The sequence below is a fragment of the Cinclus cinclus genome, chromosome Z, assembly GCF_963662255.1.
Source record: "Cinclus cinclus chromosome Z, bCinCin1.1, whole genome shotgun sequence".
Lineage (NCBI taxonomy): Eukaryota > Metazoa > Chordata > Aves > Passeriformes > Cinclidae > Cinclus > Cinclus cinclus.
The window spans coordinates 75,859,662-75,874,318 of record NC_085084.1 but is presented as its reverse complement, the minus strand read 5'-3'; the positions used below and the strand labels follow the sequence as shown (position 1 = coordinate 75,874,318).

Here is a 14,657-nt window from a genome sequence, read left to right as displayed (position 1 = left end):
CACGCACGGTGATAAGAGACCAGTGCCGGGGCAGTTTGGTTCCTGGTCTGCCGGTCCCTGGGACAAAACCTTGCTGTGGTTTGTCACAAAAGCCTTTCAGTCTCATATCAGTGCAAGTGTCTTACCCTTGTATTTCTAAAGCCTCCCAAGGTTTTGTTCAAACATCTCATCTCATATTAGCCAGGACACGGCATTAATACTGAGAGAGTCCATGCAGCTTGAAGGGTTGTATCCCTTCCAGAGTATTTACTGGGCTTGTCCATGAGAATCACCTGCCCTTAGCTCCTAAGACAGAGATTTGAAGATGCTCAGCAGAGTCATAGTCACATAGCCTTTCTTCTTTGGAGTTATATGGGGCAGAGGTGGAAAGGGAAGAGGCATAGCCAGCAGTCTTCTTTCCATGCAGGTCCAGGAAGCTCACACAGATTCTGCTAGGACTTAACAGTGTGAGTCCTGCTGAGTCTAATCTGTATAGCTCTGCTGGAATATCCTGGTAATGTCCTCCACAGTGCTGTGAATTGCAGCAAAGGTTTCCAGGGAGAGCCACTGTCACAGTTATCTCTGTAGGGAAGCCTGTAATATGTGAGTTGTTTTCCACCTTGATATTGCTGTCACTTGTCCTCATGAGGAAGCTGTGTGACACTTACTTTGGAGGAGTAAAACAGGTAAAAGTCCTTCTAAAATGCTTCTAACCACTGAAGTAAATAGCCCCTATTATGTAAAAAAAATGTGATGCCTTAATAGACTGTCTTCGCTTAATGTTCTGAAAATTTCTGGCAGAAGGTAAGAACATGTGGTTTATTGCTGTGGCAAGGGTGGGAGAGATTTTGGAGCAATACTTTTTCGTTATTGTCCTGTTTGTTCATTGAGCCTTGAATGCAAGCTTGGTTGGTGTTGGAAGGCAGTGAGGGCCTGCAGGGAGAGGGCAGCATGGCAGGAGCCCCCTTAGCTTCAGAGGGAGGGCTTGAAAAGAGCAGGTCTTGCTTAGGGAGGAGGGGGCAGACAGGAGCTTTCAGGGTAATATATCCCAGCAGTTGCTGCCCACCACCCTGATAGGGTCCCTCCTTCTGCACTGTGACAGCACTGCAGGCATCAGGTCTGTGCTGAAGCTTCTGCCTGCAATTGGAGGTGGAGGTGCATCTGCCTTGATCCAGCCCAGAGCAGCCTGCAAGCCTAGAGGCTCTGAGAGGGGCTAGAGGGAAAGCAAGCCCTGATAAAAGCTGGCTACAGGGAGAAAGGTCTGAAACAGCCTGCAGGCAGTGGGTAACACCAGGCTTAATAAGGGATCTCCGTCAGTCCCACCTATGCACCCAGTGTTCCGTGTGTTTTGCACTGAATGCACAGTGTGTCACACTTGAGATGTGTCCCTCAGGATATTTGTGTCCCCATCAGGAGCTGGAGGCATGCACGCATGTAGATCAGCCCACCACACTCCCTCAGGATATCCTAGTACATCATACGCTGGAGCAGACTGGCACTTTCCAGGGAATATCTGTTCAGGTCTGGTAGAGGCAGGGGAGCGGGATAAAGGAAGCTCTGTTCCAAAGTGGGGACAGTGACAGGGAAAAGAAGAGGGAGGGAGGGAGGGAGAAAGGGAGAAAGGGAGAAAGGGAGAAAGGGGGAAAGGGAGAAAGGGAGAAAGGGAGAAAGGGAAGCCGGCACCCTTTGCAACAGCACCAGTATATTGTGATATGGGATGCAGAGCTGCAGTGCTATTGCATGTAATGCTTGTGCTGGGCTGTGCAAGTCTGCAGTGCTTGTGGAGGGGTCAGTCATTTGGGATGAGAAATCTGACCGTACCACCTTGACTTCGTGGTACTGCTTGGGCAGAGGCAGTTCAAGGGCAGGCACCTGACCCCATGGCTTTGTACAGTCCAGAGGACAAGAGATTGAGAAAGGATATAAGGCTGATGATCCTACCAGGACACACAAGATACAGTACTCTAATCTTCCAGACAGCTGGAAACTCTGCTCTTGGGGCCACTTACCATTTATCTTACCACCTCTTGATGCATGTAACCAGTTCAGACTTGAACCACTCTGTAACTGACCTCTAGCTCATCTTCTTCCTCCTGCAACAGAGAGCACGTTCCCTTTTGCCTGTATCCTGCTTGCCTGAGGATGATAGTTGCACTGCCCGTCCTCACACTTTCTTCCCCTTTCTCCCCCTGAAGGTGGTGGCACAGACAGCAAACCTGTGGTACGCTACAGCAAGGACCAGCGTCCCACGACTCTGCCCATCCAGCCCTTTGTTTTTCAGCACCATTTCAGCAAGCCACCCAGGGCACGTGCCCTGCACAGCCATTTTGCCTCCAGCCTTTCCCAGCTCTACAGCTTGTCCAGCAACCGGTCTGCCAGCCAGCAGATCTCCAGTTCCCAGTCCTCAGCCTTGGCCACCTCGGCAGAGCAGGTGGCAGTGGCGGGGAGCCAAGGCCATGGCACGCTCGTGACCCAGCGCTCAGCAGACGGAGCTGCTTCACGCGGCGATGGGGGCGTCAAGAAGCTCGGCCCTGAAACAACCCGTCCATCCCCGCTGGGCAGTTACTCCCCTGTGCGATGCAACGTGCCTTTCTTCCAAAGCGTGGACTCCTCTTCCTCACCCACTGCAGAGAGAGCTGAAGACTGCCAGCCCCCCAGAAGCAGGTCCTGCCCCATCTCTGCTAACCTGCTTCCCACAAGGTCGTCCCCGGCTGTCAGTGCCGTGCAGCCCTCCAAAGCCACCAAAGCTGACACCCTGAGGCAAAAGGAGAACCCCAAGCTGATTCCCAAGAAGGAGGCTCAGCTGGAGCCAAGCCCACCACTCTCCGAGTACCGACTCCACAGTGGGTCCCTCCCGCCCCTCTCGGTGGGTGCCATGTCCATGAGCAGAGTAGGAGGCCATGCAGATTCACACTGGAGAAGTGGCAGTGAGACCAGCAGCTCTGGTCCCCTGAGCAGCATGGGAATACGACCTGTCAATGGTAGGTACCCATCCTCTAGGACCTGCTAGTCTGGAGCATCTACAGCTCCCTGTAGCTATGGCTGCTCCCTATAGTACCACCATTTCCTATAGCTACAGACCAGGGTAAAATTGCATCTGGATGCTGCAGGAGAACCTACAGTAGGAGCATGTCCCTCCAGCCCCAACTCCTACACTGTGTCTCCAGAGAGGGCAGTGTGAGCTGCTTATCTTACAGTACCCCATGTCAGGTGCTTGCACTCCAGACCTGCTCCCTCTGTGCCTGCAGCCACAAGGGTACCCAAGCTCCTGCCCTGCTTTGCCAGGCAGTGACTTTCACCTGTTTCCATATGCATGTGCTAATGCCTGAAATGCTGCTGGACCCCTGAGTAATATGCTGTCTTTCTTTCTCTGTCTTCCATCTTTCTCTTCCTCTCCCTACCCATTTCCGTTCTGCATCCTCCTGTGGGCTCTCATCATCCTGTCTGGTGCTCACTCCCAGCGAACCACCTCTCCCCCCAAGCACTGAAGTGGAGGGAGTACAGGCGGAGGAACCCCCTGGGTCTGGACCGTGTTTCAGGGCTGCCCAGCTTAGCGGGCAGCCTGGACAGAAGGCAGCAAGAGCCTCGGCTGAACCGGGGCAACCCCGTCTTTGAGTTCCCTGGCGCTCTCAGCACCAGCCATTTCCACTGCAAGCTGAACGGTGCGCACCACCTTTCTGCAGGGGGGTCTTGGGAGGTCACCTGGGGACTCGGGCTCAGTTTCCTTGAGGCTCAGGTAAAGCTTGAATTCATCACTGCTCACAGGAGGGATGATACATCTGTTCACAGTGGGGCTGGAGGGTCCAAGAGGAAGGTGAACATTGCTTCACTGGTTCAGATCTTTGTGGAGCTTTCCTTCTCCATGAGGTGAGAGCAGTCGGGTCCAGATGTGGGCTGGGTTGAAGGGCAAACTGAATGGCCCAAGAGCCCACTTAGATCTCAGTAAGTGCTCCTGGACCTTGGATAGCTTGTAGTTTGTCTCACACAGGAGCTGGGCCCCTTGGAGATATCAGGTCTGTTCCCCATGGTGCCTGACCTTCTGTCCCAGCCCAGACAATGTACTGGGTGCTGAGCTGTAGATTTCATGAGGCAGTTGACAACACTAAAGACTTTCACAGGACTCTGTCCTTCTTACAGTCTTCCTTGTCCTGGCAGGAAGCGCTGACAGGGGCAGGCTGCTTTTGACTGAGCCTCTGAGACTCCTGTAGGGAGAGCAGTCTGGTCTGTTTGTGGGAGGAAGAGCATTCTACAGGCTAGCCTCAAGCCATGGAGGGAATGCCTCAAAGCCTTAGACCTCACTCCACCAACCCAAACAGTTTCTCTATCTTTCTTCAAGGGAAAATGCATAGGACACAGTCAAACAGATGGAATCCAAGCACATGAGACATCTCCTATGGATGTCACCCCTTGAAAACAGAAGCCATCCCAGAGAAGAGGCAGCAAACATGCAGTTTCTTGTCTGTGGATGCCTGTGTGTGACAAATAATGCATTTCTCTGTGCTGACTTCAGACCCTGTTTGCAGCAGCATGGGCAGTCTGGAGCAGCAAGGTTTCCCTTAGCCCCAGCCCATGAGAGTGAACCTCCCACAGTATTTTCCAGAGCCCATGGGCCCCCAGTCAAGCTGGAGGTGGATATTGAGTAGGCCATGGGGATCAATTTTACTGGCACACATTGCAAACCACTGCTGGGGTAGCAGCAAGCCCGTAGCCTTGCTGAAGACAGGCTGGCATGAAGACTGCTGCTGGTGCAGATTGCTTCTGGGAAAAGCAAACAGCATGGAAGAGGCTTTGGTGTGCAGGATTGAGGCTGATCCTTGTTCCCTCTGTCTTCTCCCTGCAGGACAGTCTATGAGGCAACTCCAGCTTACCTACAATGACTTTTTCCCTGACTACTTCTCGCTAGCAGAGAAACCACCTGCTGAGTTCTGCCTCTCCCCAGATGGCAATACAGAGTCCATCTCCATCGACTTGCTGCAGAAGAAGGGTGAGTCCATGCATCTCTGGTGGACCATGCAGTGTGCTTGAGCTGCTTGCCCCAGGAAATATGATTAGAAAGGATCTTAGGTGCACAAGAATGGGCAAAGAGAACAGAAAGGCACAAGAGTGTGACCCTAAGGCAGGGCATGCTGCCACCCCAGGCTCTATATGCAAAGGCAGACCCGTGTATATCTGTGTGACATTGCAGATGTGCTCACCTGAGATTTTGCAATTTAGGTAAAAAGTGTGTTCAGCCCTACATAAGTAATATAAAATTGTATCAATTATATAAAAAAAGTGGGAGAAAGGACTCCAGAGCAGGACAAGAAGTGGCTATGGTGGGATCCATGCTACAGGCAGGGTGGCAGGATTTGACAGCTGTTATCATCTCAAAGGCAAGGGATGTGCAAGAAAGTTCCCATGTCTTTGCCAGCTATGTGCTCATGATTACCATGTGGCAGCTTTCCCTTCTGTTTCTGTTCTTTTCTCACGCTAGCCTGGTGCAGATGGCAGATTGCACACCATGGGCTTGTTACTGAAAGTCGTGACAGAGCCTACCAAATGCAAGGCTTCTTGACACCCTGTGGCATCAAGGTAGCAAAAGACACATTGCCTTGGGTCGCATTTCTGCTGCCTCAGGGCATGGGGTATGGAGGTGAAGGTCTCTGTCCCTTGGAAGTATTGACAGGTTGTCCTGCTGGCAGGCTGATAGGTGAGTGCTGGAACCAGCAGGGAGAGTTTTGGTGAGGATTTAGGAGAGTCTACATGTTTTCTTGACAGAGAGGGCTTGTGTGTAGACATAGGCTTGCAGTGCCCTGGCTGATTATTTCATGGACTGTTTTGTCAATCTGTCCTCAGCAGCTCCTCAGGCAGCTTTTTGACCTGTTGTTTTCCTCTAGGTCTGGTGAAGGCTATCAACACTGCTGTTGACCTGATTGTGGCTCACTTTGGAACCAGCAGGGATCCAGGGGTGAAGGTATGTCATGCATCCAAGTCCATTCTGAGTGGCTCCAAGAGTACAGAACGAAGTTGCCTCTCCATTCTCTTCCAGTCAAAAACTACAGGTTATCTAACAAAGGCAGGAGTAACAAGGACAAATCAAACAAAGGTGATGGAACACCATGCAGCAGAGAGTAAATCTGTGACAGTTCTGCTGCATGATGCAGTAAGTACATGTATTTAAAGGAAGATCAGAAAAACACAGGGAAGGGAAATTCATTGATGTTTACTAAATACACAGGAATACTGTCCAGCTTAGTCTCTGAGTTGGAAGTAGTTGTAGGCTGTGAAAATATAAAGGGCAAGTGTTACATGTGTTTTTTTCTGGCTTAACTCTTTCTTATGAACTTAACAGCTCTTTATAAGAAAGAACACCAGTCCAGCTGCCCTTCTGCTCTGATGCAGCACACCAGCTCTTCTTTCTCACACAGTGGAGAGTTGTGTCTCCCTCCTCCACATATCCCATGACTCTGGCCTGGCAGTGGTGCCAGGGCACAGTACAATGTTCCCCATCCCTCAGTATCTCACAGAGCTTAGTAATGATAAAAAGGTGCATCAAACTTCACCCCTCTGGGGCATTTGGTCTTACCAAATGCCTTACCATTAATACATTAGAGTATTTAGAGTACATCTAAGGGGCTGGCTGCCTTAGGTCTGTGCTCCCCTCATTTCCCATTTCTGGAATAACACAGAAGTTCATCTAGGTTGACCTGGGACTGACTGTCTTTGGCCTGTGCTCTGTCATCCCCCATTTCTGGAATAACACAGAAACAGAGCAGTTTTGCTTCTGTTTGCATCAGGCATTGTTCACAATCCTGTGACATCCAGCACATTTGTGGTGCCTCCCCTCAGTGCTGAATGCTCAGCCTCAGCAGGCGACTCTGGGCAGCAGTGTGACACTCTTTGGACATGAAAACTCCCCTGGCATGCCATCCCCAAGGAGAAACCTGACTGGGACAGATTCTAAAACCATTCAATCTTATCTCAGAGCCCAGTGTAATTTTCCCCTAATTATGGCTGTTGCTGATTCAGAGATTGCTGTGCAGCATAACTGGAGCTGTTGAGATTCACATGGCTTTTTAGGGCTTCACTGTGAATTTCCAGTTCTTGCAGTATAGGTTTGGGGAATAATTGCAACGTTCTCCCATTACTTTGCTTATCAGACCATGCTGTGGTTTTAGCCTCAGGTTTCTTTATATATCAGTGTGCCAGGGGCTGAGCATTCACCTGTCAAAAGGCAGCATCCATCCCTGCTGCTGCCGTGCTCAGTGGATCTGACAGGATTATTCCTGAGCAAAGTTCAGTTTCAGTTCAGGCTTTTGTGAACCAGTGCCAACTGGTCAGTATAATTCCAGCTCAGCTGGTAAAATCTGTGCTCTAAACACCATTGCCTGACCCATTTGGATAGACCCCTTGGCAGCTCAATGACTGTAAGCAGAAGAATGTGTCCCTGCTCTGCTGGTGCTGGGCTCTTACATGCCTCCTCTTCATCTCACTGTGAGCTCTGGCCATCAATTTTGCCCTCATCTTTTATTTGTAATAATCCCTAGGAAGTAGAACTTGACATGTTCACTGAGTTAAGTGTTCCATAACCCCTCAGTGCTGGTAGTTCTATTTGGCTTGGTGCTTCCTGCTCCTAAATTAGCCACAAAAAAAATCTACAGCAGCAGGAATATCCCCAACTCTTTTCTTCCTCAGGAGAGTCTTGTTTTCCCTTTTTGGAGAACCAGGCATCCTTTCTAATTGGGATATCCTCTTCCCAAGCTAGGATATTATTTTTTCATGTTACTGCCTCTTCCCAGCCTGGGGAAGAGCTTGCAGAGAGCAATCCAAAACTGGTGTATGAAGCATCAGGAGTGAAAGCAAAGACCCTGCATGTTCAATGAGCTGCTCAGCTTGGATGTTGCTTGCTGGGTGTCTATAGTAGGCAAGTGGGGCTGAACTGTTTACATGCTTCTGTACCTTGAAAACACTCACCAGCAGTCTCCCTGTTGCCTGTTGTCCATTAGGCCAAACTTGGGAACAGCTCTGTGAGCCCCAATGTGGGGCATCTCATCCTGAAATACCTGTGCCCTGCAGTCCGGGACATTCTGAGTGACGGGCTCAAGGCTTACGTCCTGGACATGATCATTGGCCAGAGGAGGAACATCCCCTGGAGTGTGGTGGAGGCATCCACCCAGCTAGGTATGGATGTTGTGCAGCAGTGCCTGTGGTACTTGTGGTCGTGAGGTGCTGGGGAAGGTTGGCTCTGAGGATGGGAGTGCAAAACACCTGTTTTCCTGCATGGAACAGGGTGCACATTGGCCATCTCTTGCAAGAAGGGAGAGACACTATGCTATTCTGCCCAAGTATTTCTTGTCATTTCCCTGATATTTACAAATTCTCCTGTGACAGGCCAAACCAATAAAAAAAGAGAGAAAGAACCCCCAACAGAATTAATTCCACATTGGTTTCTGCATCATACTGAGAAGCCTCATAGCCTGATTATGGCAAATCTTCAGCTCTGTGTTTATCTCTGTGATTGCAGACACCCCAAATTATAAGCACACACCACAATATTCTCTTTACATGCTGATTTTAAGCCAATGGCTGTGATTGTCACTGAAGTGTGGGAGGCAGGTCCTTGTGGTAATGAAACTGTCCCAGAATTTTGGAGTGGTGCTCTGGGATGGATCACAGCCCATCTCCCATGTGTACTCTAAGTGCTGGTATGGAGTAAGCTCACACTGGTGTGGTGGAGGGGCAATGCACACAGACATGGACACCCAGGCAGCATCTGTCTTGCCTTGATGCTCCATCCTGTGGGCAGCTTTAGCTTTTCTCACCAATTCAATAATAATCTCAGCAATTTGCTTCTCTCCATAGGTCCTTCTACAAAGCTCCTGCACAGCCTCTACAGCAAGATCAGCCAGTACACAGAGCTCACCAACCATACCATGAGGTTCAATGCATTCATCTTCGGCCTCCTCAAGTAAGCAGGATCCCAGGGGTGGCTGTTTGTCCCTGTCCAGGGCTGGCAGCAGCTTTTGGTCCTTGACTGCAGGCAGGCACAGCTGACCATGAAAAAAAGCTTAAGAATGTGGGGAGCCTTGCCCAGAAGTAGGCAAGGGAAGGAAGAAGCTGTAAGACTCAGGGAACTCCTTCAAGGTCAGGACTGAGAATGAGTGGCTGTAGCAACTGAAGAACAGGGTCAGTCTGTTTTAGCCACAGAACATGAGGTGAGAAAACTCTGTCTGTCCAGTTTCATGTGAGGTTAGACATAATATAGGCATTAATTACTCCTAGAAATTTCTCTTTAAACCACTGTTTCCTGAAGCTGCAGTGGATCCCAAGGTATGAGGGTCTGAAGGAGAAATTGCCCTGGTCCTGGACTCCAGACTGGCCCTTCTGGTATGGATAAGGAGTGTCCACACTGCTGTGTTTAGCAGAGGAAGGCAGTGGTATGTTTTTGTTGGTGAAGGGATAAGCACTGCTAGGATGGTGTTTCCCTGCTCCTCTCAGGTAGTCAGGAAGAGCTCTGGCAGTGGAAACAGAGTTCCCAAGATCTCCAGATGCTGTAGAACTGCTCCAGGCAGGACAAGCTCTGCCCTGCTCTGCTTTGCACACAGGGTGATCCAGCTCTGCCCCATTGGCACAGGATACTGGCATATTTTGGGCTGAGGCACCAGCACTGCTCTTAGTTTTGCAGATAATTTGCCTCTTCCACAGCAGCCTCTCCTCAGCAAAACAAAGCTCTGTTGAGGACACAGGAGCAGAACAGTGAGGAATTCTGCTGCAGACATGGTTGTTCAGGGTTACAGCTGCACAGGTAAATCTGTGCTTGATGTTTGGTGACAGGATGGGTGTCTGTGATCAGGGCATGCTGATGAGGCAGAGCCACTGTCCTTTCCCTGAGGTTTACAAGCTCATGCTTTTTCATGTACATGCCCTTTTCCAGCCATGCTTCTTGTAGCAGAACAGCAAGGATGAATGGGGTGAAGAGATTTTCACTGTTTCTTTCTTACCCTGCTAATTTTCCATTCCTGCAGTATCCGGTCCTTGGAGTTCTGGTTCAACCACCTTTACAACCATGAAGGTAAGAGCCCAAAGGCTGTGTGTGGGCTGCAGTGGGAGCCAAACTGCACGCAAAAAGAGCATGAGATGGAAGTGTGTTTCTCTTGTTGCTCTCTCAGTGTGGGCTGCTCTTCTCTGCCCTGAGGTGAAGGACTAAGCTGTACACAGTCTCAATGTAGCAGGGAAATCCCAGGTGGAAGTCCAAGCACCATGCAGCTCCTTCCACCTGAATCTGGACTTCCATTCTCCTTCCCACTTGCAGCTGGTACCCCATCTATTATTACAGATCCCTCAATCTATCTGCAAGAGATCAGTTCTAAGCTTGCCCAAATTTCTGTGTTCCCTGCCCAGTGCCTGAGAGTTTTGTATGCCTGGAGGTGTTCACACTTACGTGATACTTTTTGGGCACGGACAATAGGAAGAAATGGAAAGGAATACCTGACCTGTTTTATAGCAGAATATAATAGAATAGAACAGAACAGAACAGATCAGAACATGGTCTATGCTTATCCTGGCTTTCTGAAGCAGAAGAGAACCACCTATTCCAAGCTGTCACTAAGAGCTGGAAGTGTGAACCAAAGCTGAGGGTGTCAGGGTGATGAGAGCTAAGTGGAAGGGTTGGAGGTAAGGTGCAAGTCCTGTCTGTGGTGTAGATATGTTATCTTGCTGGCTTGGGCCACAAATCCCATTCCCAGCTCTCTCTCTGTTAGTGAGACCTGACAATAAAGCAGGACAGTGGGGTAGTGCAGATGTGGTCAAATCAAGTGAACAATTAGTGGCAGACTTAGAAATGCTAATAATTTCCCTGCTAAGACTCACAGTACAGGTTCCTGGAAAGATTGTATTCAGCTGTGCCTGATACCTCTATCTGCAGGGGTCTGGTACTGGCCATATCTGCAGCTCCTTGTTCATCTCCAGAAGTTGAAAGATAGGATTTTCACATGTGCCAATGCTTTGGTGTTTTTTATTCCTATCCTACTTCTGTGACATTTGGTGGCAGAGGTCATCTAGGTTTATAGTCTGTCAGGCAAGTCCTGCAGGTACAACTGGAAAGCTCTGTCTGGGCCAGTTTGCTGAGAGGTCACAGAGCATCTGGTGCTCCTTGACCCAGGCCTGAGCCTCCCACTGTGACCAAAAACTGGTGTCCATGTCCTTTCTTTCCTCATAGCTTCAGCAGCTTCATGGTGACTTGGCAATGGGGGCAAGAGTGTTCCTTCTAATCAACGTCTGTTTTCCTACAGACATCATCCTGGCACATTACCAGCCAGTGGGCTTCTTGTGCCTGTCTCACAGTGTGTGCCAGCCTCTTTTTGAGGAGCTCCTGCTCCTGCTCCAGCCTCTCTCCCTGCTGCCCTTCAACCTAGACCTCCTCTTTGAGCACCACCTCATGCAGATGGGCAAAGAGCAGCAGCAGCAAAAGGAGCTGCTGCGTGTGAAGCAGGATCTGCTGCTTTCCGTGCACTCCACCCTGCAGCTGATGCGGACCCGGGGCAGCAGTGAGGATCCTGACGGCTGCAGCACTGCCCCTGAAACATGCCAAGGGGATGCCAGAGATGGTGACATCTCACCAGGGCACAGCCCACAGCAAGCTGTGAGTGAGAAGAGGGTCAAAGGGGTGGGGGCCTCCTGCGGAGAAGGTGACAGGGAGGAAGAGCAGAACAAGACAAGAGAGAGCACCTGGGAAGGGAAGAAGGACAAGCAGGCAGGCTGGTGGTACCAGCTCATGCAGACCTCTCAGATTTACATCGAGAGTTCAACTGAAGGCTCCAAGTTCATCCGCTCTGAGAAGAAGGCAGCTGCTTTGAATCCTGCACCCAGGTCAGTGCAGACCCACAAGGCACCACCTCCCCGAGAAGGGGTGGTGGAGGGTGCAGAGGCTTGTCCCATTGCTGAGGGCACCTTGGAGGAGAGGCCCAAGGCAGCCAGCAAGCCAAGTCCTGAAGCCATGGAAGAGCCCTTGGAAAAGCCCCAGCAGGTAGTGGCTGGCGAAGAAGTGAAGGAATGGAGCTGGCCCTTTTGGATGGGCAGCCCCCCAGACTCTGTGCTTACAGAGCTAAAGCGCAGCAAGGAGAAGGAGGCTCAGCAAAGAGTGGGAGCAGCAGCATCCCCCCAAGAGGACAACAGCACCAGTGCATCACAGGGCAGCCAGCCCATCAAGTGGGGACACTTGTTTGGGTCCAGGAAGGTACAAAAAGAGTCCAAGCAGCCAAACAGGTAAGGGCAGGGATGGTTTGGGGCTGAGGAGGGCTGGTTAACCTGGAGTGTGGCAGTACAGGTAGAAGTCAGGCCCAGAACTGACTGCTGGGGTAGACCATGGTGGTACATCAAGGGGCTGGAGTCATGCTCAGTCCTGCCAGCCTGCCTTAATTCCTCCCATATCCTTGCTCAGTCTGTCTCATAGACTCTTCTGTCTGAGCTCTACCACTGCCTTGGCTTCTAAACCCTGCTACAAGCCCCATCATCACCTCACCCCTCCCAAAACCACATGTTGAGAACAGAACACGGAGCCATCCCTGTTGCTTAAAACAGGTGTGGGGGAGGCATGAAGTTGCCCCCAGTAGCTGAGACCTCCCTGCACTGCCTCTCCCTCTATACACTCATACTACTCCTGAAAATGACCCATGGGAATGTCCTTCCCAGACCAGGCTGTGGTGCTGTATCCAAGCCCTCCCCGCCTGGAGACCTGGGCCACTGCGTAGCAGTGCCCTTTGTGCATGAAGCCAAACCTCTAAGGTGTGGCCTTGCCATGAGAGCAGCTGCTCTGTTTCCCCGTGTGCACTTTTCTGCCACAGACTGCTTCTGTCTCCTTCTTCCAGGTTGCCCTCTGGCTGGCTGAGCTTGGACAAGTCTGTGTTCCAGCTGGTGGCCCAGACTGTTGGGGCCAGCATGTGGCGTGAAGCAGCCCCGGAGCCAGACCCTCCCCATCCTGAACCACCTGAGGCACCTGCTGTGGCACGACCAGCCAGGGGGATGTCTCCTCACCCTGCCTGGTGAGTGACACCAAGTGGACAATCCTGCAGGTGCTGGAATGTGTTGGGTTGAGGGTGGCACAGCTCTACCTGTTGCAGTTTGCCTGGCCCCTTTCACAGTCATGGACCAGAGGATGGTTTGGGGCAGTGATGCAGCCTGTGCATCCCTTGACCACAGCTCTGCAATCTGCAGGTGATGGGGAGCTGGGGGGCAGCTGGGAGCCCAGCTGAGGAGGGAAGCAGGGGGTATTTTCCTCTCCCCTCTGGGACTGTGGTGGTCCCTCAGTGGGATGAGTGTCTGAGGTGGGCTAACCCTACTTTTCTTCTGCCTGCAGTGAGGTGAAAGCTCTTTGCCATCACATTGCCACTGAGGCAGGACAACTGAGCTTCAACAAAGGGGATATTCTGCAGGTCATCTCCAAAGTGGATGGTGACTGGCTGCAGTGCAGCCTTGGCTCCAACAAGGGACTGGTGCCCATCATGTATGTCACCCACCCCGAGGATGAGGACTATTGACATATTTAGGAGGCCAAGCACAGTTTCCTGGGCTGCTGAGGCTCCTCTGGGGTAGCCTACCCTGCTAGAGGAACAAACACAGCTTCTTGCTAGTTTCTTACCTTTCCTGCCATTACAGAATACAGTAACCATAAGGTGGTTCCTTCTTGCTCCTCCTTGTGCAGCTGCCAAAGGCCAACTTAGCCCCCTGGGCTTTTCTGTGAGCTGCACCTTGTATTGCCAGGCATCACCATGCATGCAGCCACACCAGGGACCACCTGACCCCCCCTTCCACCCCACACTGTCTCCAGCACCCACAGGCCATGGACTTGTACCTTCCAGGAACCCAAGCAGTCCCTGCCAGGGCAGCACTGCCCCGCTGCCCAGCTCTTGGATGCAGGATGGTGCAGGATGCTGGCTGTCCCCTCCCTGGGGGTGGCAGTGCAGTCTGCAGCCTCCAGCATCCCCGGCACCCTCAGCCTCAGGGGTGGGAGCACCCTGCGTTGGCAGGGTCCCTGTGAGGCTGGGCTGATTTGTTGTGTTTACTGGGGCACTGCCAGGTCGGCTCCCCCACGCTGGAGTATCCCTGTCCTGGTGTGCTGTGGTGGTTCCTGGTGGGCTGTACTGGGACAAGTGGCCTGGCAGTGCCACACTGCAGGGCTGGGGCTGTGCGTGGCCACAGCCAGGGCAGGGGGACGGGGTACGTGTGTGAGTGTGGAGCAAAAGGGTGTGCGGGGTTGTGAGGAAGGCACGGGGTTGTTCAGTGTTATGTAGGTCCGGGATGGGTAGTGCCACCCTGTGCAGGGATGGGTGCTCTGGGGGGAGGCCCTGTGCCCTCCACACTGAGCGGGGAACCAGTGCCTGGGAAGCTCTGGGATGCTCAGTGGAGGGGCACTGGAGGGGAGGGAATGAGGGCAGCGTCCCTGACTGGGCTAGGGATTTGGGGGCAGTGCTCCCAGCAAGTAGATTGGGGGTGCTCCTAGGGGGAGCTGGGGAGCGTGGGGAGGGAGGGGTGGTGCTCCCTTTGGCACAGGGTTTCTGGTCTTGCTGAGCGGTGCCGTGGGGTGGGGGGGATAAGTGTTGTGCACAAACACAAGGGGATACTGGAGGTCCTGGGGTCCTTGGTAGAGGCAATGCCAGTCCACCCCTTCCTTGCCATGTTCATGCCGCCTGCTGTAGTGGGGA

General features: G+C 51.9%; 1 protein-coding gene across 1 annotated transcript in view; it reads left to right on the top strand.

Moving 5' to 3' along the window:
* RUSC2 (RUN and SH3 domain containing 2) overlaps positions 1–14,247 on the top strand; it is a 50,299-nt gene extending 36,052 nt beyond the window's left edge. Inside the window, exons 4-15 of the mRNA XM_062512670.1 lie at positions 2,175–2,960; positions 3,441–3,641; positions 4,820–4,963; positions 5,856–5,932; positions 7,965–8,139; positions 8,821–8,926; positions 9,984–10,030; positions 11,250–11,504; positions 11,562–11,903; positions 12,000–12,222; positions 12,825–12,998; positions 13,313–14,247. Coding sequence (XP_062368654.1) covers positions 2,175–2,960; positions 3,441–3,641; positions 4,820–4,963; positions 5,856–5,932; positions 7,965–8,139; positions 8,821–8,926; positions 9,984–10,030; positions 11,250–11,504; positions 11,562–11,903; positions 12,000–12,222; positions 12,825–12,998; positions 13,313–13,493 — 2,711 coding nt within the window. The 3' untranslated portion in view covers positions 13,494–14,247. The remainder of the gene's footprint in view (positions 1–2,174; positions 2,961–3,440; positions 3,642–4,819; positions 4,964–5,855; positions 5,933–7,964; positions 8,140–8,820; positions 8,927–9,983; positions 10,031–11,249; positions 11,505–11,561; positions 11,904–11,999; positions 12,223–12,824; positions 12,999–13,312) is intronic.
* The last annotated feature ends 410 nt before the right edge of the window (positions 14,248–14,657 follow it).